This window comes from Diplodia corticola, assembly GCF_001883845.1.
Source record: "Diplodia corticola strain CBS 112549 chromosome Unknown scaffold2, whole genome shotgun sequence".
NCBI lineage: Eukaryota > Fungi > Ascomycota > Dothideomycetes > Botryosphaeriales > Botryosphaeriaceae > Diplodia > Diplodia corticola.
In genome coordinates, this window is record NW_017971481.1 from 927,437 (window position 1) to 954,347 (window position 26,911).

Sequence of the window (26,911 nt, forward strand, 5' to 3'; positions counted from 1 at the left end):
TTATGGAAGAAAAAAAAATAAAGACGTTGATAACATCACACCACTCTCCTCGTCCAGGCTATCCGCCTATATGTACCCCAATGGTCTAGTACATGTACCGGAAGTTGACGTTCTCCCTGTCGGTCAAATCCTCAAACGCATGCACCAAGCCGGCGTCCCTGCCCGCGCTCCCGCCCTGCTGCTCGACCAGCCGGTCCTTGCGCCTGTTCTCGCGCACCAGCCACCACCGCAGGAAGACGATGACGAGCACGAGCAGCACGTAGCAGCCCATGTGGGTGGCGAAGGCGATGAAGTAGCGCGGCCCGTCGTAGTCGAGGAAGACCTGCGGGCCGATGGCGTTGCCGACGGACCACGCGACGAAGTTGGCGGCCACGATGACCGTCTTCTTGGTCTGGCCCGCGATGTTGCGCGAGATCATGGACATGGCGAGCGTCTGCGCCGCCCAGAAGGAGAGCACGATGTAGTACGAGATGAGCAGGCCGGCCTGTTGGGCCTTGCCCGTGTTTTGGACCGAGAGGAGGACGATGGTGCCGATGAAGGAGCTGTGGGGGATGGGGATGGATTAGTCCAATGTTGTTGTTGTTGTCGAATGGTCAAAAAGAGGAGGAAGAGGAGGAGGAAGAGGAAGAGGAGGAGGAGGGGGGCTTACGGAATCACAAAGACGCCCATGATGATGAGGTTCTGTTGGGTCTTCTTGACGAGCCAGGTGGAGCTGAGCAGGACGACGATGATGTAGGCGCCGAGGACCATGGACAGCAGCTGCGTCTGGAGGGTGGTGAACTTGAAGCCGGTGATGATGATGTTGGCGAAGGCGCCCAGGCCCGACGTCGGCAGCGTCGTGCAGATGGCGATCAGGCAGTAGCAGTACAGCTGCGGGTCGGTGAAGGCCTCGCGCACGTGGTCCCATCGGAACGTCTTGTTCTGCAGACCCGTCTGGTTGGACCGGACCCGCTCGATCATCAGCCGCTTGTCGTCCTCGGAGAAGCACTTGGCGCGCATGGGGCTGTCGGGCAGCCAGCACAGCACGAAGATGCCCCAGAGCACGGAAACGCTGCCGTAGCAGATGAAGAGAGCCTGCCAGGAGTGGATGGGGGCGCTCTCGGGGATGAGGGTGAAGCAGTAGGCGAGAAGGCCACCGACGATCTGCTGGCCGCCGTTCATCTAGAGTCGGACAGGTTTCATCAGCTGCCTTGGTCTTTGTGAAAGTGGGGGCGATTGGCTTGGGAAACTCACCATGTACCAGTAAGTGACGGTCTCGGCCTGCTCCTCACGCTTGTACCACATGGAACTCATGACCAGGAAGGACGGCTGACAGACGGCCTCGAAGATACCGAGCAGGGTACGGACGGCGAGGATCTGGGGGAAGTTTGTGCAAGCGGCGTGCAGGGCAAGAGTCGCAGACCAGAGAATGACGTTGAGACTGAGGTACTTTGCAATCGGCACGCGTTGGATCATCCAATTGGTGGGGTACTCGACGAACAGGACGGCGATGTAGATACAGGTGGTGAGCCAGGAGTACTGGTTGCGCATTTGGTCAGCCCGTCGATCGCAAGTGATTGGGGTGGTGTCGTCTTCTCGTCTTCGACGGACATGACCTGATGTCTACTGCAGGCACATGCCCCTTTCGGCGAGAAGGGGTGAGCAGAGGCGCATACCTGTTGGCCAACCAGACCCAAGTCGTCCTTGATGCCCATGATGCTGGCGAAGCTCATGGTGCCCTTGTCGAGGGCTTGCAGAAAGTAAGTGAAAACCATGATGGGCAAGACGCGGCGGTCGATCAGGCGCTTGAGGCGGGCGTTCTCCTCGGGCGTGATCTCGATAGCGACGGCGCTGGCGTACTTGGCGACTTCCTTGTCCAGACGGCCGTGGTTGGCGTGGGACTTGGTGAGCTCCGGGTCGGTCGACATGACACGCTCGATCTCAGCGACATCAGAACTGTGCTTCTTGACGTCGCGGTTGTCGGCCGACAGGCGCTCGCCGTGCGCCACATGGTCGGGTGAGGCGGCCATGGTGTTGAGTGGTGCGATGTATGGGTACGCGCTCAGTGTTCCCACGGGGTTGGCTGCTGGGGAGGGAGAAGAGAAGAGAAGAGGAGAGGAGAGGAGGGGGCGAGAAAGAGGAAGAGGAGGAGAGGAGGAGGAGGAGGAGGAGGAGGAGTGCGAGACAGGATAAGGTCTGGACTCGACAACTGGAGGAAGAGATGGATCAACCTCTGCTCGGGGCAAATATAAAGGTCTGGGGTAGGCATGCACGCACAGGTGCGGGCGATACATAAGCCGAAGGCGTTTCCCGGTTTGGAGGCATTATTCCGTCCTCTCGGTTGTTTGTGGTTCGGTGAGGCTCAGGAACCCGGTCGCGGCCTCGTTCCCAACGCGCGGCGGCGGAGCGAGCGGCAAAGCTTGGAGCCATGGGATGCAGCCGGCAAAGCGTGTGACGGCTTCGCCGGCGAGGAGCAGCTGCACGCGAGCCTGCTGGGCACTGGACGAGCCCACACCGACTTCGCCGCAGGCTCGGGGAAGGGCCGATGGAGGCCCCGGATTGAAGCCAATTGGCCCCACGGGGAGCGGAGCACCTGCTCTTCCTGAGTGCGGAGAGCAAGCCCGGGGTACGGCGGGGCGCCCACCGCGCCCACTCGCGTCCACTCGCGTCCATGCTCGCGAACCAGCCTTGGCGCGAATCCTGCTTTGCCGTGGTTTGCTCGCCCCTCGGGTCAAAGGGCGCCGGCGGGGGGAGCCGCGCGGGCTCAGTCGCTGTCTGTGGGGGCGCCTGCCGCCCGCCTGCCGCTCGCCTGCATGCAGTGCCCCGCAAGAGCTGCCTACCCAACTGGGCAATTCCTGCCACTGGCTCGGCTCTTTGCCGTGGGGCATCCAGCGCGCGACGCGGGTCCTGCCTGCTGGGCGCGCGTCGTCCGCGTCTTTAAAGCCAAATCGTCTCCCACGTCGCGCGAATCCTCGCCCGATTGACTGAACGACTCCTCCCAGCGCCCAACATGCCTACCGCCCTCACCGTCCACGGGCTGCCCGCCTCCGAGATCCACTCGGCCATCCAGAAGCTCACCGACAACCTCGTCAACATCAACGACCAGACCGGCCACTTCCTGCTGCGCCTGCCCGACGGCCGCGTCATCGACACCAAGGGCTGGAACGACTGGGAATGGACGCACGGCATCGGCCTGTACGGCCTGTACCAATACTACACCCTCACCGCCTCTGAGCCCACGCTCGCCGTCATCAAGTCGTGGTTCGCCGGCCGCCTCGCCGAGGGCACCACCAAGAACATCAACACCATGTCCGTGTTCCTCACCCTGGCCTACCTGTACGAGGACCCGCGCCTGCGCGACGACACCTGGCGCCCCTGGCTCGAGTCCTGGGCCGAGTGGGCCATGCACGACCTGCCGCGCACCCCCTTCGGCGGCTTCCAGCACATCACCTACCTCGAGGAGAACCGCGGCCAGCTGTGGGACGACACGCTGATGATGACGGTGATGCCGCTGGCCAAGATCGGCCTCGTGCTCGGCCGCCCGCACTACGTCGACGAGGCCAAGCGCCAGTTCCTCGTGCACATGCAGTTCCTGTTCGACAAGGACACGGGCCTCTTCTTCCACGGCTGGCAGTTCGAAAAGGGCGCCGGCCCCAAGGGCGGGCTGGGCCACAACTTCGCCCGCGCCCGCTGGGCCCGGGGCAACGCGTGGGTCACCATCGTGATCCCGGACTTCATCGAGCTGCTCGACCTGCAGCCGGGCGACGCGACGCGCGAGTACCTGCTCGACGTGCTGCGCGCCCAGGTCGACGCCCTCGCCGCGCTGCAGACGCCCGACGGCCTGTGGCGCACCCTGCTCGACGAGCCCGAGGCCGCGGGCAGCTACGTCGAGGCCTCGGCCACGGCCGGCTTCGCCTACGGCATCCTCAAGGCCCTGCGCAAGCGCTACCTGCCCGCCGACGGCGGCCGCTACGAGGACGTGGCCATGCGCGCCACAAAGGCCGTCCTCGCCAAGATCAGCCCCGACGGCGAGCTGCTCGACACCAGCTTCGGCACCGGCATGGGCCGCGACTACAAGCACTACTTTGACATCGAGTGCACGAGCATGCCCTACGGCCAGGCCATGGCCATCATGACTCTCGTCGAGTTCTTGAGGTTATACGTTTGAACGAGGAAAGTAAAAATGAAAAAAATTTAAAAAAAAATTGGAATGATGAAAATGTAGGGGATTGGAATTGACTGGGAACTGCTGCTGAAACGACTTTGTTCTTCTCGCATAGACTATATCTCACATAGACTATATCTCGCATACACCATATAGGCTGGGGGGTGATATAATGACGGAAAAGGGTTTGTGTCCCGGCAGGAAAGAAGAAATTGCCCCTTACCCACACAAATCCTTCATGATTTGTGCCGTGTGCACCTTGTGTCAACTACCACGTGAATGTGCAGAAGAGCAGACGGATGGAAAATGACTGAATTGTGTAGACTGAAAAAAGGCTGCTTTTGATTGACGCCCTGCCAGGCGAGATTGTCGCCCTCTTTCTCTTCTCTTATGAACGTTTCTGTACTGCTGGTAACTGGGGAAAAAAAATATATGGAAATGGAAGAATCTGTCTGATGATGCCTTGTAACGCCACGTCACTTCTTACTCATATGTCGCGTCCAGTTCGTGTTATCATGTTTCTCAATCGGCAAATCAGGACGGAAGAAAATGTGCGTTGTGCCCCGGCACTCTCGCTATACACTTGGGGCAGTCCTCGCGGAAGCCCATGTGGAACTTCTTCTTGCCGGTGATGGCTCCGCTTCTCGCGCGGCCGGGCTTGGAGTCGGCAGCGGCCATGGCAGCGGCATGGCGCTGTGGGTCCAACGTCGTCGGCGAGTCCATGTCCATGCCGTCGTCGTTGCCGCCTCGGCCCGAGACGTGGAGCCGCGAGAGTCGGTTCCCGGCCACCGTGGTTGGCGTCATGGCCATTTCATCTTCGCGGATGGGCGAGGGCATGTCGCGGCCGACGTCTCGTTGGGCCATGCTGCGGCGAGCGTTGACCGACGCCGCCCTCAGCTCCTCAAGCGTTGTGGGGCGGATGTTGCTCGGGATACCACTGGGCTCGTTGGACGTGATCTTGGGGGGGAAATGGCCGTAGATGGGCGTCGGCACCCGGCCGGTGCTGGGCTCCGTTTCGTGGTGGCGGGGATTGCGGCGCTCGGGCAGCATGAAGGGAAGGGCAGGCGAGTTGGGGTTGGAGCGCATGGCGTTGAAGTCGTCCTCGATGCAGTCGTCCATGTCGGTGTCGGAGTATGCAGGCAGCTCGGGCGAATCGCAGCCCGACTCGTCGGAATGGCCTGGAGTGAGGGCGGGCAGACATGGCGAGTTGGCGCGGTTTTGAGAGAAACTGAGCGTCTTGGTCTGGAAGAAGTTCTCGGGCGGCGATAGACAGGATGCGTGGTTGCGGTGCTTCTGTAGCGTCGTAGTTACTATGCGGCATTCCAGACACACGGCGGCGGAGGGAGTCGACACGGTACCTTGTCGCAGTGGCGTTCAGCGAGAATTGGAGCGTCATCGTCGTCGTCGACGCGGGAGCGCTTGAGGGCGATGCGTTGCGGCAGTTGGAACATGATGTGGTAGCGATGTTTTGGTTTAGCCGAAAGGGCGAGTGGTGAGTGGGCGCCGGGGTTAAATGGACGATTGGGTTGGGCTTGTGGTGCCGGCAGCGGGGAGGTCCAGAGCTCACGATATAAGGTTCGGGCACATCACTGTACGAGGGGCGCGGGGGTTTTTCTGGGTTGGGGGATTGGCGTCGTGGGTGGGTTTCAGGAGAAGTCACTGGGCTGTCCAGGCAGCCAAAGAGGGCGGGGTGCGAGGGGCGCTGGAGCAGGATTGGCAGGATGGATGTCAAGCAGCTCAGCGGCCAGGAAAGTGAAACCAGCCCCACGCACGGGCCCGCCGGTCGTCACAACAGCCGCCGGCCGCCCGTCCATCCGGGGCAGCGCCACGACACAGGGCAGCTGCTGATTGCACTACGCACCGCCCGCCCGAAGCGCCCGCGCGAACAATCTTCTACTCTGCTGCTCTTCAATGCGCATCCGAGATTGGCGAGCTCCGTCTCCTGCCGCCCGCAGAAACGCGGCGCTGTTGTTTGCGTGGCCGAGGGTCCTGTCCTGTCCCGCTGTCACGCTGTCACTGTGTTCGCGCCGGCGCCAAGTCGGCGCTGCAGTGCTGCAGGCGTGATCCTGGTGCGCCCTGGCAAGCTGATGCTTGCTGTGCAGACCGACGACGTGAGCCACATTTTTGCTGACACGCTGACGCAGCCGGGAGGTGCTTATTAGTAGATCGCCGTGCCTTGCTGTGGCTGAAAAGGCGTTCGCAGTCCCCACAAGGCAACATGTGGCCATGACGCTCTCGGACTTTTCCCAAGCGGTCGCCGGCTGCGTTGCTAGCAGCGCTTCGCTCCGACGTCAGCCAGCAGCATCATTCACCCGGCGGCGGCTGCTGCTGCTGCTCTGCAGATCCCCGCCGCAGGCATGGAGGCGCACGAAAGCTTGATCATCTCCAGGGCGTGTCTCTGCCGCTCGACGGGCACACGGGCACACGGGCACACGGGCGTCCGGATCCGCAACCGCTGGGTTCATGCACGCGCATGGGCACTCGGTGACAAAAAGTCATGCGAGCAGAAAACATGTCCGCAGGGGGCGTTCCTTACCGTACGCATGCCTCAGGTAATCGGGCTGGCCGTGTAACGCGTCCAGAACCAGCGGCGGGGTCCGCACCGCAACTCCGACGGCGGCGGCGGCGGTGGCTTGGTGCACTGGGCCCAAAATTATTCCACTCATCAACTCACACCGCGCGCGCCGACATTATTGACTCACTACTTTTTTTCTTCGTCCGCCCACCGACCACGCCACTCTTATAGTCACAGGCCAGCGCTTCCCGTACTTGCTCTCCACACTCAGACATCGCTCTGCACACTCCAATCGCCATGGCCGACGCAATTGATCAGCTCAAGACCGAGCTCAGCGACGATGTTCGCGGTAAGAGCCCCGCCGAGAGGCCACCCCACCAGATCGCACACACTAAGACGCCGCAGTCGAGGGCTACGACCCCCTCATCCCTCCCCAGCTGCTGTCCTCGGAGCTCCCGGTCGGCGACGTCTCGCAAAAGACTGTTCTGAAGGGCCGCCGCGAAGCCGCCCGCATCATTTCCCAGCAGGACGACCGCCTGCTGGTCATGGTCGGCCCTTGCTCCATCCACGACCCCGAGACCGCCGTCGAGTACTGCCAGCGCCTCAAGGCCCTGGCCGACAAGCTGAACAACGAGCTGTGCATCATCATGCGCGCCTACCTCGAGAAGCCCCGCACCACCGTCGGCTGGAAGGGCCTGATCAACGACCCGGACATGGACGAGAGTTACAAGATCAACAAGGGCCTCCGCGTCTCGCGCAAGCTCTACTGCGACCTGACCGGCCAGGGCATGCCCATCGCCAGCGAGATGCTCGACACCATCTCGCCCCAGTTCCTCTCCGACCTGATCTCGCTGGGTGCCATTGGCGCCCGTACCACCGAGTCGCAGTTGCACCGTGAGCTGGCTTCCGGTCTGTCCTACCCCATTGGCTTCAAGAACGGCACCGACGGTAGTCTGGGTGTCGCAGTCGACGCCATTGGCGCCGGTGCCGCCAAGCACCATTTCTTGGGTGTGACCAAGCAGGGTCTGGCCGCCATTACCAAGACGTCGGGCAACGAGCACTGCTTCGTCATTCTCCGCGGTGGCACCAAGGGCACCAACTACGACAAGGACAGCGTCAAGGCGGCGCGCGCGGCGCTGAAGGCGAAGGGCCAGAGGGAGGTGATGATGATTGACTGCTCGCACGGTATGCTGTCCCGGCTTCATGACGCCACCGCCTGAAGGGTGACTCACTGAATTTTTACTGCAGGCAACTCCAACAAAAACCACCGCAACCAGCCCATCGTCGCTGGCACCATCGCCGACCAGATTCGCGAGGGCGAGACGGGCATTGTCGGCGTCATGATCGAGTCGAACATTCACGAGGGCAACCAGAAGGTACCGGCCGAGGGCCCTTCGGGACTCAAGAAGGGTGTCAGCATCACCGACGCTTGCATTGACTGGGAGACGACGGTCGACGTGCTCGAGAATCTGGCCGCCGCCATCAAGGAGCGCAGGGAAAGGGCCAACGGCGTCAACGGCACGCACTAAGCAAGGGCGTGCAGTCGCTGCATGAAGTTTGGAGTCATTTGGTGCAAAAGTTTATGGATTTTCTACGTTTTTCTTGCTCTCTGCAATTTCAGTGGCGATAGACCAGGTACGAGCTGGCATGCATTCGCGGAGCTTGACCTCGACGACACGTCAACATGCCACACGAATACGCTTTTCCCCCCGAGGTAATAATGAAGACTAAACTTACAATCAACGTAAAGTGCCAAGAAGGGTTTTCGGCATCTACACAGTACACTCAGTTAGCGAAATTATCGTGGACCCTACACGGTGAGGGGGACTTGGTCTAAACGCTCTATACCGAATACGAGGCTCGCCTCACATATGACCTACAGCAGCTATAGGATATACTGGATTGGCTCGCCTGACGCCAACAAGCTAAGCCAGCTTCGGAACATGTGATGAGAGCTTGTTTACCGATAACTTTATGCAGGGCAAAAGTACAGGTTCCGTCTGGAGAGTTTGTTGATCCAGCCTTCACTCGTTGACTCGTACTACTGCAGCTCGCTAATCACAAACCAGGGATGATGCATGTTTTCTCAAGAATGGACGGGCCAAGGGCCATGGTCCGTTCCAGGGATGCAGGTGCTATAGCAGGAATGGCCGCGCCAACCATTTCGGGCCAGGGCACCGAGATGCAGGCGTCTTATTTCATCAATCGGTATGCTTCTTCGCTACGTGAGCAGGTGAGAGAGGAGGAAACGAAGGTGTTTCCTTGTTCGGAATCCCTGCCGTAATTTCGATGGTCGGGGTTGGTTGATACAGGACGCTGACGGGTAAGGAGGGCTGGACCACAAGAGCAGGGCTGGACTCAGGACAGGCTGAAACTGGCGCAGATGCGCGGCGATTTCCCCCCTTCCACCTCCGTCTTCTGTGCGCCTGCGCAACGGCGCTCGTCGGAGAGGAGCGAGCTGCAGGGGTATGGGGCCAGTGGGTGGGGCTTGCGCGCCGTTGGCGGTACAGGCCCTTAATCGGACGTTCTATTGCGCTTTTGCTTCTTGCTCTTCGACCGAGAGATGTACGGAGAGTGATCTCGTTGTATTGCAGCTCCCGCGCCATTTTCCCAATTGCCTGTTCGGGCGGGTTGGAGGCTGTGTGGTGACGGGCGGGGCCATGGCCACATGGCTTTCGAAACGGCAGAATGCTTCCGACACTGCTGCTCTCCCACGTTTTGGGCGTGTTGCAACTCGCGACTTTCCTTTCTCGAAGCTTTTTTTCTCGCCTGTCGGCCGGAAACTCGTTCCTCTTTTCCGCCTTCCCCAGATCGAATCGGGGGCCCGCGATGATACAGAGACCCGCAGCGTGGTGTCTGATAGTCGCCGATTTTCCGTCTTCAGCACGAGCCTGCCGCAGGAAATTCTGCAGGGCATCCGCGTGGCCCATCAAAAGTGGACCACACATGCGAGTGCCCGTGCGCCATGGCCTCTAGTGAGGACGGATCAAGCGCCCGATCCCCCCTCGCAACGTCAAGGTTTTGGCCCCTTGCATGTCGGGACGTCTATCTTTATCTCTTCTTCTCGCCAGCGTCAATCGACGCTTTGGTCATCCTTTCCTTCGTCTCTGCTGTAAACTCACCGCTGTGCGTTTGGGACTGCCCTGGTCGAGTGATTGGTCCATCATTCGTCGCCTCATGCTCAGAAATGTCATGGTCCGGACAGGGTGAAACTGTATTTGAGGAAGGTTAGCACAGGGGCGCGTCCTTGGCTCAGCTGCTGAGTGTTTGTTTGTACCATGCAGCAACAACCAAACGCATTAACGGTCTGAGCTTATGATCATTGAGTTCCACAATGTGTTTGATGCAAAATCACGGCTATCTGGTTTCCGGAGGTGGCTGAAATAGCGAATCGTCCGTTGTTTGTAAATCAGTAGCTGTAATCTTCTTCTCTTCTCTTGCGACTCCTTCTCACCGTCTTCTTTCCCAAGCTCAGGGCCATCAGCGCCCCGAGGAAGAACTTAGCGGGCTTGCGATGTCACCATTTGATGGCATTATGGAACCACGCAGTGTGGCTCGGCGCAACTCCTCTTCGACTTGGCGATCACACATCGAAGTGCTGTCCAGAGTCGAGTATTAACAGTGAAATTAAGAACAGGCGCAATACCCGAGTACCGGGTTCGAAGAGTCTTCTCAACCGCAACGGGCGTGCCGGTTAACCTATTCAACATTTTATCGTGTCACTGAGGGCGCTGGCGCTGTCATGGCACATGCGCCAAGGCGAGCCCGAGGCGACACCTTGGCAAACGAGCCACGGTTGCGGACAAGCGAGCAGGACAAGAACATTGGCACCGGACTAACTTCTGACGACATTTGGCCTGGCAATGGCGCGTCCAAGCCGGCCGTTGGTTTTGAGTCTCGTCTGTCCAATATCCGGCAAGCAGCGCCGGTTCCCTGCCCTACAGTCTTCAGCCCAGACCCAACCTCCAAGAATACCCAGAGCCTGGGCGTCTAATATTTTCCGCTGTCGTTCGATTCGAATTAAGGCTGAAGGAAGCTTAAAGATGGACCTGGTTCGTCGTCGATTGTCCCTTCAGAGTGGCTTTGATTCACTCGATTCCGCATGGCTTCACGCATCCTGGCCAAGGCGGTCGGCATCGACGTCGACTACAGACAAGAACCGGACAGGCATGAGTATGCGGCACTGCTTCCCGACGATGTCGAGCCGTATTTCGAGGAGGAGCCCACGGTGAAGGAGTTTCTGCTGCGGTTCAAGCCCACACAGGCCGGCGTCGCCCGCTACATCAAAACCCTCTTCCCGTTTTGGAATTGGATCTTCCACTACAACTTGCAATGGTTGACTGGCGATGTCATTGCTGGTAAGGTTACTCGATACGCGCATCCAGCTTGCAATTTCCAGTCTGACTCGAATGATAGGCGTCACTGTCGGCTTCGTCGTTGTCCCGCAGGGCATGGCATATGCGCTGCTCGCCAAATTGAGCCCTGAGTACGGACTGTACACGTCCTTTGTCGGATTCCTGTTGTACTGGGCGTTTGCCACCTCAAAGGACATTACCATCGGTGTAAGTCGCAATCATCAGACCTTGACAAAGAAGAGATGGGCTGACAGCTGCGATGCAGACGGTGGCCGTCATGTCGACCATTGTCGGCAACATCGTCATCAAAGTGCAGGACAAGCATCCGGACATCCCCGCGGAGCAGGTGGCCAGGGGGCTGGCGCTCATTTCAGGGGCGATCCTCCTCTTTATCGGACTCATCCGCGCGGGCTGGATCGTTGAGTTCATCCCGCTTGTTGCCATTGCGTCCTTCATGACGGGGGCTGCCTTCAGCATTGCGGTTGGCCAGGTTCCGGCCATGATGGGCATTTCGGGCATCAACACGCGCGAGGCCACTTACAAGGTCTTGATCAACACGCTCAAGAATCTCGGATCCGCGAAGGTGGACGCGGCGCTTGGGCTCAGTGCTCTGTTCGCGCTGTACTTTATCCGCTGGGTTTGCAACACCATGTCGGAGAGGCAGCCGCACCGGAAGAAGATGTGGTTCTTCCTGTCGACGCTGAGGATGGCCTTCATCATACTGCTGTACACCATGGTCAGCTGGCTCTCGAACAGGGGCATCTCCAACGCCAAAGAAGCCAAGTTCAAGATCCTGGGCACTGTGCCAAGAGGTGCTCGCTGCTCCCTTGGGCCTCCCCTCTCTCGAAGCCGTAGGCTAATCTCGTCCAGGATTCCAACACGCCGGAGTGCCGCATATTGACAGCCGCCTCATCGGGGCCTTCTCGAGCGAGCTGCCGGCGGCCATCATCGTGCTGCTGATCGAACACATTGCCATTTCCAAGTCGTTCGGGCGCATCAACAACTACACCATCGACCCGTCGCAGGAGCTCGTCGCCCTCGGCTTCACCAACGTCTTCGGCCCCTTCCTGGGCGGCTATCCCGCCACCGGCTCCTTCTCGCGCACCGCAATCAAGTCCAAGGCCGGGGTGCGCACGCCGCTCGCGGGCATCTTCACCGCCGTGCTCGTGCTGCTGGCCCTTTACGCGCTGACGACCGTCTTCTTCTACATTCCCATGGCCACCCTGGCCGGCCTGATCATCCACGCCGTGGGCGACCTCATCACCGCCCCCGACGTCGTCTACCGCTTCTACCAGATCTCGCCGCTCGACGTCGTCATCTTCTTCGCCGGCGTGCTCGTCACCGTCTTCACCAACATCGAAAACGGCATCTACACCGCCATGGCCGCCTCGGCCGCCGTCCTGCTCTTCCGCCACGCCCGCGCCAAGGGCCTCGTCCTGGGCCACATCAAGGTCCACTACCTCGGGGAGGAGCAGCAGCAGCAGCAGCACCAACAACAAAACCCACCACCACCACCGCACCACTCCCCCGCCACCGAGCCCGTCGAAGGCATCGACCGCCTAGCGCAGCACTCGCACCCCAGCACTCCCACCTCCTCCACCTCCACCTCTTCCACGTCCACCACCACCATCACCACCACAACCCCCACCCCCACATCCGCCTACCTCCCCCTCAACCCCTCCTCCTCTCTATCCACCTCCCCCCACAACCCCGCCCTCGCCCCCCTCGTCGCCGCCCCGCCCCACCCGGGCGTCCTCGTCTACCGGCTCACCGACACCCTCACCTACGCCAACCAGGCCTCGTTCCTCGACGCCCTCGCCGCCGCCGTCTTCGCCCACACCCGTCCCGGCGCCGACCCGGCCGACCACTACGCCCGCCCGGGCGACCGCCCGTGGAACGATCCCGGGCCGCGGCCGCGGCTGCGGCTGCCCCTGCGCGCGTGGGGGAAGAAGAGCAAGAACAACAACGATGCAGTGCAGAACGAGGATGGCGATGGTGAGGAGAACAACGACGTCGGTGCTGTTGCTGTCACTGCCGACAAGCGCCCGCTGCTGCGCGCCGTGGTGCTCGACTTCTCCAGCGTCGCCGACGTCGACGTCACGGCCGTGCAGGGCCTGGTCGACGTGCGGGGCCAGGTGGATCGGTATGCCGGCCGACCCGCCGGCGGCGGCCGCGAACTGCCAGCTGCTGGCGGGGTCGAGTGGCACTTTGCCGGCGTGGGGCGGAGGTGGACGAGGAGGGCGCTGGCCGCGGCCGGGTTCGGGTACCGCAGTGCTGCTGCTGCTGCTGCTGGTGCTGTTGGGAGCGACGGGCTGTTTGCCGTCGCTGAGGTGGGGGGGAGGAGTCTGGGCGTGGTGAGGGACGAGAAGATGCTGGTGGGCGGCGGCGTCGCGGCTGGGGGGGATGTGGAGAGCGGTGTTGTGGCGTCGGAGCCGGCGCCGGAGAAGAAGAGGTTTGCGCCTGTGTATGGGGTCAATAGGCCGTTTTTCCATCTGGATCTGCCGGCAGCGGTGAATGCCGCGGTGAGGAATGCGAGGAGGAGGGAGGAAGAGGAGGAGCACGAGGCGGTTGGGACGGTGCATGTCGAGGCTGGGGGGAAGGGGGAGTAGGGCATGTTTGGGCGGTTTCGTATGATGATGATAGACGACACTGCCGCCTTTCCTTGGTAATAATGGCTAGTTTGAATGGTCAAGTGAGCGGGAAACGGAAGTGGTTCGGTTTGGAATACTGTGCCGTCAGGCTTGAGACTGTCTTGCATGCAAGGCTCGTGGATCCGAGCTTCATCTCAATGCTCTTTAGCAGCGTTTCCAGTGACGTGGGTGGAGAGAAACCGGTATAAAAACACTTCGAAAGTGAGGTGTGGTAAATTTACAAATCTCTTCTTGCTCCACACGCCCGAGTATGTCGCCCCAGAAGAGAAGAGGGTCAATTCTTCTTCCGACACCCTATCCCTTGATTGCCTTTTCACGCAATCGTGAGCACGGCTGGCCTCGCTTCGTACACAGCCCGACGACAACAAAGAGTCTTAAGGCGGTTTGGATGTCAATGCTACCGCCAGCATGGATTTCCACGCATCTTCTGCCACGAGGCGATTTCATTTCCAGGACTTCACATGTGGTCGTCATGCATTCTCGCCCCTGGAAGTGACGTATCCGCACATGAAGAGCCATGGCCAAATCGCCGGAATCAGTTAGGCCACGTCGGCGTTGGAGTCTGAGACCGGGGCTGTGTGTGGCGGTTCAGGGTTCAACCAAGCCCACGGGCTCGAGTTCGATGAGCCTTGGAGGTCCCTGTTCCAGACCGTTCTCGGTAAATGTCGTGGTCTGGCCCGGCACATTCGGTGCTGCCTCCGGATCTTGCTTGATTCGTGAAAACAAAAATCCAAGCGGGTACGCATCTCCATTTCCGGCCTTCTACACGTAATCTGGCATTCGTATCAGCGCCACTGTGCCAAAAGAAGCCGCGACATGGTGCATCGAGTTCCGAATGAGGTGCTCGGATATCCCGATTGGTGACACACCAGCTGGCGATCTCCCGCACTAAGTCATCGGCCCCAGATACGCCTCTGTCTCGTGGCTTGTCGCTGGAGATGCTTAAAATACATCACGATCGATGCCAACGTCTACGTGCTTCAAAGTGATCCCAGATACTCTCAATGACACTGGTGCTCCTACCCGGTATGCTCTTCGTCCGCACTTATCCGACAGCGTGGGCATTCTACAGCCATGTCAAACAATGACAACATGCCAGGAACTGGTGCTCGCGCTTGTTCCTAGTGTCCGTTGCCCATCCAAATACTGCCACCCATCCAACCCGCAAGGGGCGCAGCAGCCGCACAGCCCAATTCCCGGTGGACTAGCGGCATTGACTTTATCCCTGTTCGGGTATTGTCATGGTCCAGCTTCGCAATAGTCCGCCTGGGCGTTGTCGCTTCTCCACAAACTCCGGAGAGGCTGTGAATGTGGCGTCTGTCAGCCCAGATCTCTCAGATCCATGACACTTTTCTCCCCAAGCTCCGTTTGATCTATAAAGTAGACGTCTTCCCTCATCCCAATCCGAATATCACCATCAGTCCTCATCACACCAAACCAACACACATCCATCACCATCAACAACAATCATCAACCACAACAACAACTCCACCTCCTCATCCACAATGAAGTTCTCCACCGCCACCATCTTCCTCCTCACCTCCCTCACCGTCGCCGTCCCGCTCTACCCATACACCGCCCCGCCGGTCAAGAGCGTGGACTCGATCCACGAATTGAATGTCGGCCGCTCCATCGTCAGCGACGCCAACGCCAACGCCAACGACGCCGGCAACGACAACAGCCCCAATGGCGACATCAACGTAAGTAGTTCTCTCAGCAACTATCTCGATCCACAGGACAGAGAAGCTAACACTTGTGCCTGCAGCTCTGAACCGCCTTTTCATTTTCTATTTTGAGACGTAATACCGATGTCCCTGTATAGCCGGGACGCGACGTCCTTTTGGTCCATATATTCGGTGGCCCGGATGGGTTCGTTTTCGGAGCGCATCCGATTGCCGGAGTCCTGCGTGTGGTCCCCCGTGGACTGCTCAATTTAGTATCTCTATACCCCTTGTATCGGCTTTTCTTTTTTCTTTTTTTAGAAGAATAGAGTGTACTAGAATTCAGTTTTTTCTTCCATCTTTGAAAGAACGACCAAATGCGTGACCGTGGGTGAAGTGCAATTCCTTATCCAAACATCCTTCCATCGTAGCCTCGCTCTGCGAGCCATTCGAACATCACACACTCTTCAGTGTCTTCCGCGAGTCAAAGTTCTCGCGACTAATTCGTCCAGCAGTGTACGTGAAATGGAAAACTCGCGCTGAATTGCTCATGTGGCTTTGAAACGTAGAAAGCCTTTCTCAATAGCTCATTCGGAAATGAAGACTGGATACTAGTACCTGAACGAGTAGACAAATCATCCCACCCTCTGCTTGGAAATCCAAATCGTCATCGGCTTCCCGCGAGCCCTGCGCTGCTGGCGGCCTCCCACCATTCCAATGTTGAAGACTGCAACCTTCATGTTCGGCCTACGTCGTACGCCCATCCCGAAAGGTGTATCCGAGTCCATCGACGCAATCCACGTAACCAGTATATCTCGTCTCCCAAGTGGACGATGGTTTGAGGTTTGATGACTTCATGACGTACTTGCTGACCGTGAATATACGCAAGGCCAGACGTCAAGCGGCTAAACCATTTCCGAATCCGTACGTCATGCTCAGGCCGGCGTCCGAACTCTCGGAGGAAGGTACTGAGATCTTGTTCACCGGCCGGCGTCACGACGAGGTGGTAGGTCCCGCTGCCTCTCGCTTCGACTTCTTCGAAAGAGCCCAGCAAAAGAATCATATGTCTCTGAACAGCGACAAACTTCTGCGACAGACGAAGAGCAACGTCTGGTGAACAAGACCAGAAACGCCCGGCCCATTCTCCCTGCTCGTCTGAATCCCCACCTGCGTGCTAGCACACATATCGATGCGTCATATCGTAGGTAGCCCTGTGTATTTCGATTCCTCGTTCTTGAAAAACAGCTTGACTGTATACACCTCGATACGCCATGTCGTTTGTGGGCTTGGGTGTTTCGACCTCCAGCCCTTGAGAGATAGGTAAGTGGTAAGATATAACTGGGATACCGTGAATGGGGGCTTTCCCGTGTCCACTGGGATGAGCTTGAGGCTGAGACTGAGGCTGAAGCAAAGGCGAAGGCCGAGGACCAACGTCTCGTACTCGAGTCCTGGCCAAAGACGACGTGAGAGGAACGCCAGTGAATTTACTGAATATCGTCGAAAGTCGTTCTGGAATTTAGGGCAGCCTGTTCAGAGTTCGCACGCTCACTGTACAGGAGGGCTTTCCGGCTGTCCACAGCATTTTCTGATCGGCATATGAACATCACGAACTCAAGCTTGGTCGACCGTAGGTAGCAAAAATCGTAAATGACATCAAGATTCGTGTGTATCGAAGTAAGTAAACAAAAGCCACGGCGACATAGAATACAACGTCCAACAGTGACAATGCTAAGAGATGACAGCGTTGCCTTTTCAGCAGCCTTACCATGCAGTGTCGTAGAACCAAAGGCGAGGAGAAATCGGAGGTAAATGAGCGTGTGAAGCTCTAGGCTTTAGACTCGACCTCTTTCAGTTCCGCCTCCTTGGGCACATCGGCGGCCTTCTCTGCCTTCGCCTTCGAGGCGGGGCCGCCCTTAGCGGCAGTATCGGTAGGAACATCGTCCTCTGCCTCCTCATCGGCAGCCTCAGGTTCTTCGTCTTCGTCGTCGCCGTCTTTGGGAGCGACTTCGCCATCGCCGGCTTCGTCATCGGTCGCGACGGCTTCGGGTTCTTCGTCTTCTTCCTCGGCATCGGCCTTGGCCTGTCTGGTGGTCTTACGCTTCTTGGGTTGCGGTTCGACTGTTCGGTAGAGAATCATGAGCACGGTTTGTAAATCCAGATCGAGAGGATTTGTGAATACCAACGGAGGGAAGGATCTGGGATTTGCTAAAACAACACGGTGCTGGATGCCGAGAGGAAATCGTGAAATGGTAACAGTACCTTCTTCTACAACTTCATCATCATCCTCGGATGCATCCTCTTCGTCAAAAGAAACCTCGGAGTCTTCGTACCTGTAAGTCGTTAGACCTCAGCCTTGTGAAAGGCAGGTCCAGAGAGGGAGAGACGAGAGGAAACGCGCGCCATGAAGGAAAGACCACGGCAAGAAGAAACCAAAAAAAAAAAAAAAGAGACGAACGTCGCACGCGCTCTCGTGAAGTACTGTATGAAAAACAACGGATGGGAGAGAGGAGCAAGAGCGCGATCGAAGCTTGGGGAAGAAGAGCTCCGACGGCCGTGGTCATCCGCGCAGCAGCGCCCCAGCAAGCCGCGAGAGCTTTGCTGACGGCAACAATGCGCGCACAACCACGCCTCTGCGCAAGAAGCAGAAACAAAAAGTGCGATCGCATGGCCTTCGCGACACCAATTGATGGCGTCGCAGGCGCATGCGACGCGACAGCAGGGCTGCGAGCGAGAAACGAAATGACAGTGACTTACTCTTCTTCCTCGTCGCTCTCGTCGGAAGGCAGGGCAACGAGCTCCTCCTCCTCCTCGGCCTCCTGCTTCCTCTTGCGCGTCGACATGGTTCGGGGGGGATGAGGCGGGGGTGTTGTTGGTGGCAGCGGGCGCGCGTAACAGGGAGAGGCAGGACGGGCGCGAGCGAGACGGACGGCTGTGGGCTGAGGGCTGAGGGCTGGGGTGCGGAGAAAGGCAGGAAGCAGGAAGGGAAGCTCTGGCCTCCCCGATAACAGCTGCGCCGCCGCGGAGCTGCGGGCTGCGGGCTGCGGGCTGCGGCAGTCACGCAAACGCAAGGGGCGCCGCAGGTCGATCGCGTCCGTGCGCACCCGCCTAATCTTGGGGTGCAGCAGCGCCAGCTCCCTCCTGCTCTCACCTCGGCTTTGCGACTCTTGCGCCCTCACGCTGTGTGCTCCCGGCCGTGACACCCAGCACCCCAGCCGCGCAAATCACCCCCCAAAAATCGCGCTGCTGTCTCCGCTCTCCTTGCCGCTTGCCTTACCCGCTTGCTGCCAGGCAACCCGCCCCGCCATTTATCCAGGCACGTCGCGCTTCCGCTTCCCCCCGAGCCAGGAGCCTGTCCTCCGTACCAAAGCGCACATTTGTTGAGCCGCCATGTCTCCGTCGCGCTTTCATGAGCACTGTTGCCAGTTATTCTCCACTTTGCGCCCACGTGGGTAAGCTCTCAGAGTTTTTCAAGCCTCGCACGTGTATTCTGAGATGATTCCGCCGTTGAACCTATCACTTCGGTCCACTCCGACCTTCGGTTTACAAGTATAACTACGAACCACAGGGTAGACCCATGAAAGAGGGAAGAGAAAAACGGCTGTATCCAAACCATTGTCTACCTGCGGCCAAACCTGTGCATACTTCTACCGCGAACCAACCGAGCCACGGCGTCAGGAGCAGTTCTTTACACGGAAGAACCGAGCCGCTTCGCCCAGGGCAGTTCGCCCGCGTCGGAATCGAATCACTGCAGGCGAGGGTAGTCGCATTGACGGAAGGAGTGACTATGTAGCAATGACATGGCAGGGAGCAAAGGTGCCAGGAGAAGTAGCATGAAACGCCAAGTGATGGTGGACCCAGCCATTAATCCGATTCAATGTCTCTTGCTCTACACATGCCAAACCTGGTAAAGCATTTGTAAACCCTCTAATCGGTTCTTGTAACAATCTAGACACAGACCTACGTTACCAAACATTTCTTGCACCGAATACGCTAATTCCTGTTGGCGGTGCTCATCAACATCTTCGACATATCGACAAAACCGCAAGATGGCGACGCGCATGGACCATATACGCCGAGGCCAATACATCTTATCCCATCCCACTGTTCCTTCTAGGTGCGTCTCGTTCGAGCAACAATTACAGGTGGCTGCGATGCTATTGCTTTTGATGGGCAACTTGATGAGCCTCGGTTCCTCTCTTGGTCCGACAGTATGTATCCCTTCCTGCTCGATGTATAATCAGAAAGCTCCTCGGTGGATATTGGGCTCCAATTTATATCGGAATCGTGACGGTTGTTAGGGAACGGGCGGGCGTAGTCCAGACATAGCCTTGTGAACACGCCGCCGACGCCAAATCTTTAAAGGACCTGCCCTGAGGAACCTCTTGAACTTCACGTATCGCTTGAGGGCCCAGGCTATGCGTTATCGGTAGAAATGACCACCACGGTCCAGAAGCTTGTTGAGAAAGGACAAGGCTTCCGACACGGTACTGGTACAACCATACAAACATAATCATTTCCACAAAAGAATTCGCCGGTATTTATTCCACACTCGATCTCCAACCAACCTCACCGCATCCCAATGGTAGAGGAAAATCCCCCTTCCGCCGCACGTACCAATAACTGTGTCGACGACAATGCTAATGAGCGCCTAGCAAAACAGCAAAAGGCCAGTTTACCCACTGCCGTATACGGTGGCCCGGTGACCAGAAATCAATTAATCCATAACGACCGGAATCACTTGAAAGTTGATGGCACGACTGCTTCGTGTATGGGGGTTTCCACTGCCCACCAGTGGGTAGGTATTTTGGAGAGGGGGCAGGGGCAAAAGGGGAAACACACACAAGTTGACAGCTGGCTATGGCATGTTGTGAAGTGCTTGTGTTTGATAATAGAATGCTTTCCATATTATTCGTAAATTGAGATTATATTGGAAGGGGGGCTTTTTTATTTTATCCTTGGTGTAAGAAACCACATTTGCCGACTTCATCCTCAACTTACTCGAGCAGTAGGCAGCCGTCCAAGCCAACTCTAGCATCTTAGGACTCTCCTCGCCATCCATCCAGGTCACCATCGGGCCATACCTACCCGAAGGTTAAGGGTACAATCAGAGCCCCACCTTCCCACCAGGGGATGATGCGGACAGCATGCATATGTTACGTCCGCGACACTCGGCGAGGCTCGGAGGGCTTAAACCTTCTGCGTCATAATGTGATGCCCCATTTTCCTACTGGATTGCTAGTGACGTAAGAGAGCATTTGTTCCTAGTAACTGTAGCATCAGACTTGATTGGGTAGCCTGACGTGAGATATTCCGATGCTGGAAGCGAACTTCTATGATCAATTAGTGTATTGTTCACATTTACCTACAACGCCTCATGACCTTCATACACCATTTTCATCCACTCATTAGCCTTTGATCCCCCGCAATCGTACACCCCACCAAGTGCCATTACCACGCTGTGAATGCTTTCCCGAGCACCACACTCCACGCCTATTCCCCGAGACATTCTTCCTCCCAAACCTCCCTCCATAGCACTATCCGTCTTAAACCGGCAGCTCCGAATTCCTAGTTCCTCCCGAGATTCTTTCCAAAAAATTCGCCGCGTACGGACCCACGTATGGAATCGGTCTCACGAAGCCGGCGATGGTCGCGAAGAAGTCGCCGAAGAGAACAAAGATGCCGTACAGCTCGACGCAGAAGCCGATCAGCGGCCAGCGGAAGAGAATGAGCAGGATACCGGTGACGAATGCGGCGGTGCCGGCGATCTTCTGGCGGCGTGCGAAGAAGAGGAGCGTCTTCTGAAGGCCAATGATGAGGGTAAGGCCGCAGATGAAAAGGATCTGTGTAGTTCAAGCGCGAAGTGTCAGAGCTACGGGGTCAAGCGTGGCGGTGAAGGGTGTCCAAGGCAGGAAAAGGAGAATGGGAGACGTACGTTGCCCATTGCTAGCCTATGCGACGTGTTAGCCCTCTCCTCTGTCGAGCTCCACTGCAGCCTGTTGGGAAGTGCGGGCTGGGAACTCACAATGCCCTATCGAAGAACATCATCACACCCGCCAGAAGGAAGAAGCCGCCTGTATCCACCAACGTCAGATCTCAACTGTCCTTCTCCACGAAATTTACATGGTTTGGGCGGTGCGCGCCGGCGGCGCCGCGAGGGACAAAAGGCGGGCGCGCATGCCGAATTTATTCGTACCTACCCCCTGAGCAGAAGGCCACTCCGACCTCTGTTGTCTCCATGTTAGCTAGTAGTCCATGCGGTGTGAAATGCCAAAGCCCACGACGGAGCGAGGGATGGGAGGGAAGCCTGAACGTACTTTGAGAATCGCTGAGCCAGAACGAAGGCATTTTGGCGGCAGTCCAATCGGAATAAAACGTGGGGAAGATTAGAAGAGGGTAAACACAAGTCGCACGGTAGCGAGGAGAATTGGGCCGGTGTAGAGCGCACTTGGATGTAAGGTGGAAGGAGTGCCTAGCGTCTGTCGGGCACGACGGAGGTGATCGGCCAGTAGAGTGGCCTGTGGCCTGTAACTTAGCGCGAGGTACGGAACGCACGCGCGTTTCTTGGCGCGTTCGCACAAAAAGATCGTGCAGGCCTGTCTGTCGCTTCCCGCAACTTCAATCTCTACCCACGCATCCCAGAAAGCCGCATCGAGTCGCGCCTAGTCACAGCGCACCCGTATACACTGACACGGCCTGCGATTGATGCCCTTTGATGCTGTTCATGCAGCGAGCTTCTTGATGCTGTCAAACCTCCGCGAGACGTACTGGAGGAACAGCTGATGATTCTATCAGGAAGATCCTGCTTTGCCTGACGCATGTTGGCGTCTCTCAACATTGGTGCAGACCATTGGAGATACACGTTCTGGCCCGTCACTTTGCTGTCTTCTTGAGTACTGATACAGATGCATCTCTTCGAATTCATTATTGAATCAAAGCACCGCCTTGGCAACAGTTTGAACTTGTTCTGCTGTAACTGAGGTCTCATACCGTGAGGCCTCGGTACCCTGCCACCTTGGGCGAAAACCAAACATGATCCCGATTAAGCCGGAGCGTCTTCTTGAACCCTGTCTCGAGAGGGGCAGGGCGGGTGGAAGAGGTTTGACTTTGTGGTTCAAATATACCATCATAGCACTCTTGAGTAGCTGGGAAGTGATGCAGCACTCGCCATGAGAAGGAGCCAGCCTTTCTTGCGGCTCTTCGTGCTTTCTCCGTGACACCGATGCCAGTCTTTGTGACTTGCCGACGCCGTTTGCTGCTCTTCTATTTCAGAACCGTGTGCGCTCCTCTGGCGGCGAGGTATCCTTCCGTCGTGCTCTGTCCCATCAACCTGATGTTGCCAAAAATCTCCGCGTTGTGGTATCGCAACCTCGTCTTCGGATCCGTATACGCCGCCGGCAAGCCCGTGATGTCGCAGTACTTCCGCTTGACCTGCAAGCTCGGGGGCGCCTCGATATTCGTGTATGTAACGGCTGGGCCCACTCCCATGCCACTCGCGGCGGCAGCTGCCCTCCCGTTCTTCTCCAGCACCATGGCTGATAGGTTCTGAGCGGCTTGTGCGATGTTGGAGCCGGGGGTCGCGCTGCCCGCGCCGGCGACAGCCATGGCGGCGGGCGTGGAGCTGCCGCTGTTGTTCTGGGTGGCCATGACGGATGCCTCCTTACGCTGGGCCTCGGCAATGATTTGCTTGACGTTCTTGTTGCGGCGCTGTGGTGGCTTCCAGCTGGGGTTGCGGAACGGCTTCTGGACGCGGAACATGTCGAGCCGGTCGAGCAGGGCCTGGTGGTCTAGCTCGGTCGGATTGTGGGTGATGGGCGCCATGATGGGAAGATAAGGGAGCTTGCGGGAGGGTGATAGTCGCGGCAGGTGGTAGGAGGTTGGGGCGAAACGCGCTGCTTGACGACAGCTGAATCGGGGGAGCTCCCGCGCGAATACCGTATCGGGCCTAGTGGAATTTGCTCGGTGTTGACGCGCTCGTAGGGCTGCGAGCTGGGCACCGGGGAGTCAACAAAACACGCTACCAGCGAGCAACGCAGTCAAGCCCTTCACGCACTGCCATAGCCGAACAACATGGTGTGAATTCCGCAGACTTGCTTGCTGAGTTTGGAGATTGACTCGGTGCCTTAGGAAAGCCCCCACGAGCACCAGCAGAGCCTACTCCTTGGGCGCATCATTAACAACGTGGTATGTTTTGCATATGCACTAGACCCGTGACTGCATGCATGCTAACATGGTCATGCAGGAGAAGCTCAATGAAGCGGTCATGGTCCTAAATAAGAACCTCCAGGTCGGCTCATTCCAGTTCTTGGCCCAGCGGCACGTCCTGACGAGTTTGCAGGAAATCAACATTCAGAACATGAACGTTGAGCTGGTCGCTCAGATGTTCAAGAACTACCAGTCCAACGTGCTCTTCCACCTTGAAGGTCGGTCGGGATTGTTCTGCAATTGATTCCACCAATGCTGACGGACGTCGCAGCCACGGACAGCCTGAGGGAGCCGGTGGAGCAGTAGAAAGGATCGAACCTTCCAAAGTCGCATGATGAGAAACGCTGTGCATTCCCCTCCTCTTCTTTTCTTTCCTACGTACTGCAGGCTGGATTGTGGTGGTCGATTTGATGGGTATTTGGCGTTTGCCGTCGTGGAAGGCCGAGCGAGCTGGGGTTGTTTGGGAAGCTTGCCGATCTGCAGCGCTTGGTGCTTTGTGGAGCACCTCCGGACTTTAGACACCTGAGATACCTTAGCTTCCTGCTTCCTGCAACACACCGCGCCCGCCCAGCTCTCGTACCGTGACACCTCGCCTCGGACAACTGGATCATGACATAGCAGCTCCACGTATTCTCGTCCCCATACCAATCCCGCCGCCGACACCATGGTCCAGCCTTCCCTGGATGGCGTTGCGCAGGATGTGCGCAGCGCGAAGCCGAGTCCTGAGAGGATATGGTCGCTCAAGGACCCCCCGTTCGAGGGGATCCGCGACGTCGACAGCGAGGGCTACCGGCGCAGTGACTCCAACACCGCCATCGTTATCGACAATGGTACGACCCGTCCTCTGCTCAGCTTTCCAGCTCTTATTTGCTGACCCATCTGCGATGCAGGCTCGTCCTCCGTACGCGCCGGCTGGGCTTTTGATGAAAGCCCGCGCCTCTCAGTCGCGCCGATGATGGCGCGCTACAGAGACCGCAAGCTCAACACCACCTTCCAATTCATCGGTAACGAGGTCTACGCCGACGGCACCGCGCGCGGCCAGGCCAAAAACGTTTACGAGCCCGGAACGAACATCATCAACAACTGGGATGCGATGGAGGGTGTCCTAGACTATGTCTTCACAAAGATGGGTGTGAACGGCTCCGGCGGTGGCATCAATCGCCCTGTCGCCATGACCGAGCCTGTCGCGAACCTGGGGTATTCGCGAAGGAGTACGTACGCGGCTCCGGCATGGACAAGATGCAGGCTAACATGGGTGCTTCTACAGCTATGTCTGAAATCCTTTTCGAGCTTTACGGCGCACCCTCCGCGGCTTTTGGCATCGACTCCCTTTTCTCATACAACTACAACAATGGCAAGAACGGCCTCGTGGTATCCTCGTCCTATACCTCAACCCACCTGATCCCGGTCGTCGAATCAAAAGCTATGCTCTCCCATGCTACACGCATCAACTGGGGCCGCTTTCAGAGCGCCGAGTTCCTCCAGAAACTGCTCCGCCTCAAATACCCGACTTTCCCCGGCAAGCTTCCTGATGTCCAAGCCGAAGACCTCGTCCGCGAGCACTGTTACGTATCACAAGATTACGATGGTGAGCTAAGTAAATATCTTGACTGGACTGGGCTGGAAGAACGGAACCATGTCATCCAGTTCCCCTTCACAGAGCAGGTGGTGGTGCAGAAGACGGAGGAGGAGCTGGCGCGAGCTGCGGAGAAACGTAAAGAGAGCGGCAGAAGACTGCAGGAACAAGCAGCCAAGATGCGACTGGAGAAGCTGATTGCCAAGGAGCAGGAGCTGGCGTACTACAAAGAGCTCCAGACTAGGCTCTCGGAAACGACCAAGAAGGAGGGGAAACGCATCCTGGAAGGTGAGGATTTCGATGACGAGGCGCAGCTGGAGAAGAGGATAAGGGAGCTGGACAAGTCCATCCGGAAGGCTAGAAACAAGGATGTCGGCGACATGGAAGAGGAAGAGAACGAGCCGCCGACGTTCCCGCTCGTGGATGTGCCGGATGACCAGCTTGATGAGGAGGGTCTGAAGCAGAAGCGCCAGCAGCGGTTGATGAAGTCTAACTATGAGGCTCGCCAGCGTGCAAAGGCCGAAAAGGAGCGTGAAAAGGCCAGGATTGCGGAAGAAGAGCGCTTGGATAATGAGAGAAGAGAGAACGACCCTGAAACCTGGATCGAGGAAAGAAGAGTGGCGCGCCAGGTCCGTCTCTCAAATCCAACCTTGTGATTTCTCAAAACTGACAAGCGGGTAGGCCATTATTCAGAAGATCAAGGACCGAGAACGCCTGAAAGCCGACCTGGGCAACCGCAAGTCTCTCGCCGCACAAATGCGCATGAAGAGCATCGCCAATCTCGCTTCTGATACCCCCAACAAGAAACGTCGTCGCGGCGCTGACGAAGACACATTCGGAGCCGACGATGCCGACTGGGGTGTGTACCGCACCATCGCCACGGGCGAAGGGTCGGACGACGAGGAAGAAGAGGACCTCAACACGTCGCTCAAATCCATCGAATCTCAGCTTCTCAAGCACGACCCCAAGTTCACCGAGGACAGCACCCGCGATGCGCAGATGGACTGGACCAAGTCCCTCCTTCATTCCTTCACTCACGGGCCATACTCGTTCGACCCGGAGTCACAGCGCCAAGCGCACCAGATCCACCTCAATGTCGAGCGCATCCGCGTCCCAGAGGTCGTCTTCCAGCCTTCTATCGCCGGCCTTGACCAGGCTGGCATCGTAGAGATAGCGTCCAGTATCCTAACCGAGCGCCTCGCGGACCATCCCCGCCAAAAGGATGTATTGAAGGATGTTTTCCTCACGGGTGGTAACACGTTGTTCAAGGGCTTCGAGGAAAGACTGCGGGATGATCTTAGGGCGTATCTGCCGATTGATGCGGAGTTGGTGGTGAGAAAGGCAAAGGATCCGGTGCTGGACGCTTGGAGGGGCGCTGCGAGGTGGGCGAAGAGTGGGGAGAGTAAGAAGAGTTGGGTCAGCAAGGCGGAGTGGGCGGAGAAGGGCGGCGATTATATCAAGGTGAGTTGAACTCGAAGGGGTGAGCGGCTGAATTCTTGAGCTGACAGTATATCTACAGGAGCATGATTTGGGCAATTCTTACACATGGTGAGCACAGGAAATGAACGGAACGTAGAGCTGGGTTAGACATTTGTTGGTTGCTCATGATCACACGAAAAGGTTCTCTGTGGTCGAGCAAGTATTCTCTAATGAAAAAACCTTAAGGTGCCACGAGGGTTGAGTGTAGTCTGGTGCCCGTTCACCTGACAATTTTCGTGTGGGCGGAATTTCCATTTTGGTTTGGAGTGTTAGCCACACCTGCCACAGGAGGACGGATCCTGATGTTACCCGTATTTAAGAACAGCTC

The 26,911-nt window shown here is 57.8% G+C and overlaps 11 protein-coding genes across 11 annotated transcripts; 6 read left to right on the plus strand and 5 right to left on the minus strand.

The window, feature by feature from the left end:
• Positions 1 to 85: 85 nt before the first annotated feature.
• On the minus strand, positions 86 to 2,009 carry BKCO1_2000305 (allantoate permease; the record flags this gene model as incomplete). The annotated part of the gene is made up of 4 exons (XM_020272514.1): positions 86 to 542; positions 650 to 1,161; positions 1,234 to 1,518; positions 1,656 to 2,009. 4 exons carry the CDS (start codon positions 2,007 to 2,009, stop codon positions 86 to 88), a joined length of 1,608 nt encoding a protein of 535 aa, XP_020134744.1.
• A 980-nt stretch (positions 2,010 to 2,989) lies between these two features.
• Positions 2,990 to 4,147, plus strand: BKCO1_2000306 (glycosyl hydrolase family 88; the record flags this gene model as incomplete). The annotated part of the gene is made up of 1 exon (XM_020272515.1): positions 2,990 to 4,147. The coding sequence occupies one exon, from the start codon at positions 2,990 to 2,992 to the stop codon at positions 4,145 to 4,147; it is 1,158 nt and encodes a 385-aa protein (XP_020134741.1).
• Positions 4,148 to 4,678: 531 nt separating this feature from the next.
• Positions 4,679 to 5,595, minus strand: BKCO1_2000307 (uncharacterized protein; the record flags this gene model as incomplete). The annotated part of the gene is made up of 2 exons (XM_020272516.1): positions 4,679 to 5,437; positions 5,503 to 5,595. 2 exons carry the CDS (start codon positions 5,593 to 5,595, stop codon positions 4,679 to 4,681), a joined length of 852 nt encoding a protein of 283 aa, XP_020134742.1.
• A 1,361-nt stretch (positions 5,596 to 6,956) lies between these two features.
• Positions 6,957 to 8,188, plus strand: BKCO1_2000308 (phospho-2-dehydro-3-deoxyheptonate aldolase; the record flags this gene model as incomplete). Its single annotated transcript, XM_020272517.1, has 3 exons — positions 6,957 to 7,008; positions 7,065 to 7,844; positions 7,908 to 8,188. The coding sequence occupies 3 exons, from the start codon at positions 6,957 to 6,959 to the stop codon at positions 8,186 to 8,188; spliced, it is 1,113 nt and encodes a 370-aa protein (XP_020134735.1).
• Positions 8,189 to 10,761: 2,573 nt separating this feature from the next.
• On the plus strand, positions 10,762 to 13,623 carry BKCO1_2000309 (sulfate permease; the record flags this gene model as incomplete). Its single annotated transcript, XM_020272518.1, has 4 exons — positions 10,762 to 11,017; positions 11,076 to 11,221; positions 11,280 to 11,826; positions 11,885 to 13,623. 4 exons carry the CDS (start codon positions 10,762 to 10,764, stop codon positions 13,621 to 13,623), a joined length of 2,688 nt encoding a protein of 895 aa, XP_020134736.1.
• A 1,547-nt stretch (positions 13,624 to 15,170) lies between these two features.
• BKCO1_2000310 (uncharacterized protein) lies at positions 15,171 to 15,436 on the plus strand (the record flags this gene model as incomplete). The annotated part of the gene is made up of 2 exons (XM_020272520.1): positions 15,171 to 15,365; positions 15,431 to 15,436. The coding sequence occupies 2 exons, from the start codon at positions 15,171 to 15,173 to the stop codon at positions 15,434 to 15,436; spliced, it is 201 nt and encodes a 66-aa protein (XP_020134919.1).
• A 1,715-nt stretch (positions 15,437 to 17,151) lies between these two features.
• Positions 17,152 to 18,166, minus strand: BKCO1_2000311 (uncharacterized protein; the record flags this gene model as incomplete). Its single annotated transcript, XM_020272521.1, has 2 exons — positions 17,152 to 17,656; positions 18,081 to 18,166. 2 exons carry the CDS (start codon positions 18,164 to 18,166, stop codon positions 17,152 to 17,154), a joined length of 591 nt encoding a protein of 196 aa, XP_020134918.1.
• A 2,703-nt stretch (positions 18,167 to 20,869) lies between these two features.
• BKCO1_2000312 (got1 family protein) lies at positions 20,870 to 21,671 on the minus strand (the record flags this gene model as incomplete). The annotated part of the gene is made up of 5 exons (XM_020272522.1): positions 20,870 to 21,166; positions 21,259 to 21,274; positions 21,349 to 21,397; positions 21,524 to 21,550; positions 21,641 to 21,671. The coding sequence occupies 5 exons, from the start codon at positions 21,669 to 21,671 to the stop codon at positions 20,870 to 20,872; spliced, it is 420 nt and encodes a 139-aa protein (XP_020134921.1).
• A 915-nt stretch (positions 21,672 to 22,586) lies between these two features.
• Positions 22,587 to 23,144, minus strand: BKCO1_2000313 (chromatin-remodeling complex subunit ies6; the record flags this gene model as incomplete). The annotated part of the gene is made up of 1 exon (XM_020272523.1): positions 22,587 to 23,144. The coding sequence occupies one exon, from the start codon at positions 23,142 to 23,144 to the stop codon at positions 22,587 to 22,589; it is 558 nt and encodes a 185-aa protein (XP_020134920.1).
• Positions 23,145 to 23,393: 249 nt separating this feature from the next.
• Positions 23,394 to 23,834, plus strand: BKCO1_2000314 (dash complex subunit dad4; the record flags this gene model as incomplete). The annotated part of the gene is made up of 5 exons (XM_020272524.1): positions 23,394 to 23,396; positions 23,451 to 23,507; positions 23,566 to 23,610; positions 23,662 to 23,746; positions 23,800 to 23,834. The coding sequence occupies 5 exons, from the start codon at positions 23,394 to 23,396 to the stop codon at positions 23,832 to 23,834; spliced, it is 225 nt and encodes a 74-aa protein (XP_020134915.1).
• A 358-nt stretch (positions 23,835 to 24,192) lies between these two features.
• Positions 24,193 to 26,656, plus strand: BKCO1_2000315 (chromatin remodeling complex subunit; the record flags this gene model as incomplete). The annotated part of the gene is made up of 5 exons (XM_020272525.1): positions 24,193 to 24,358; positions 24,419 to 24,739; positions 24,796 to 25,733; positions 25,786 to 26,565; positions 26,624 to 26,656. 5 exons carry the CDS (start codon positions 24,193 to 24,195, stop codon positions 26,654 to 26,656), a joined length of 2,238 nt encoding a protein of 745 aa, XP_020134914.1.
• Positions 26,657 to 26,911: the final 255 nt, after the last annotated feature.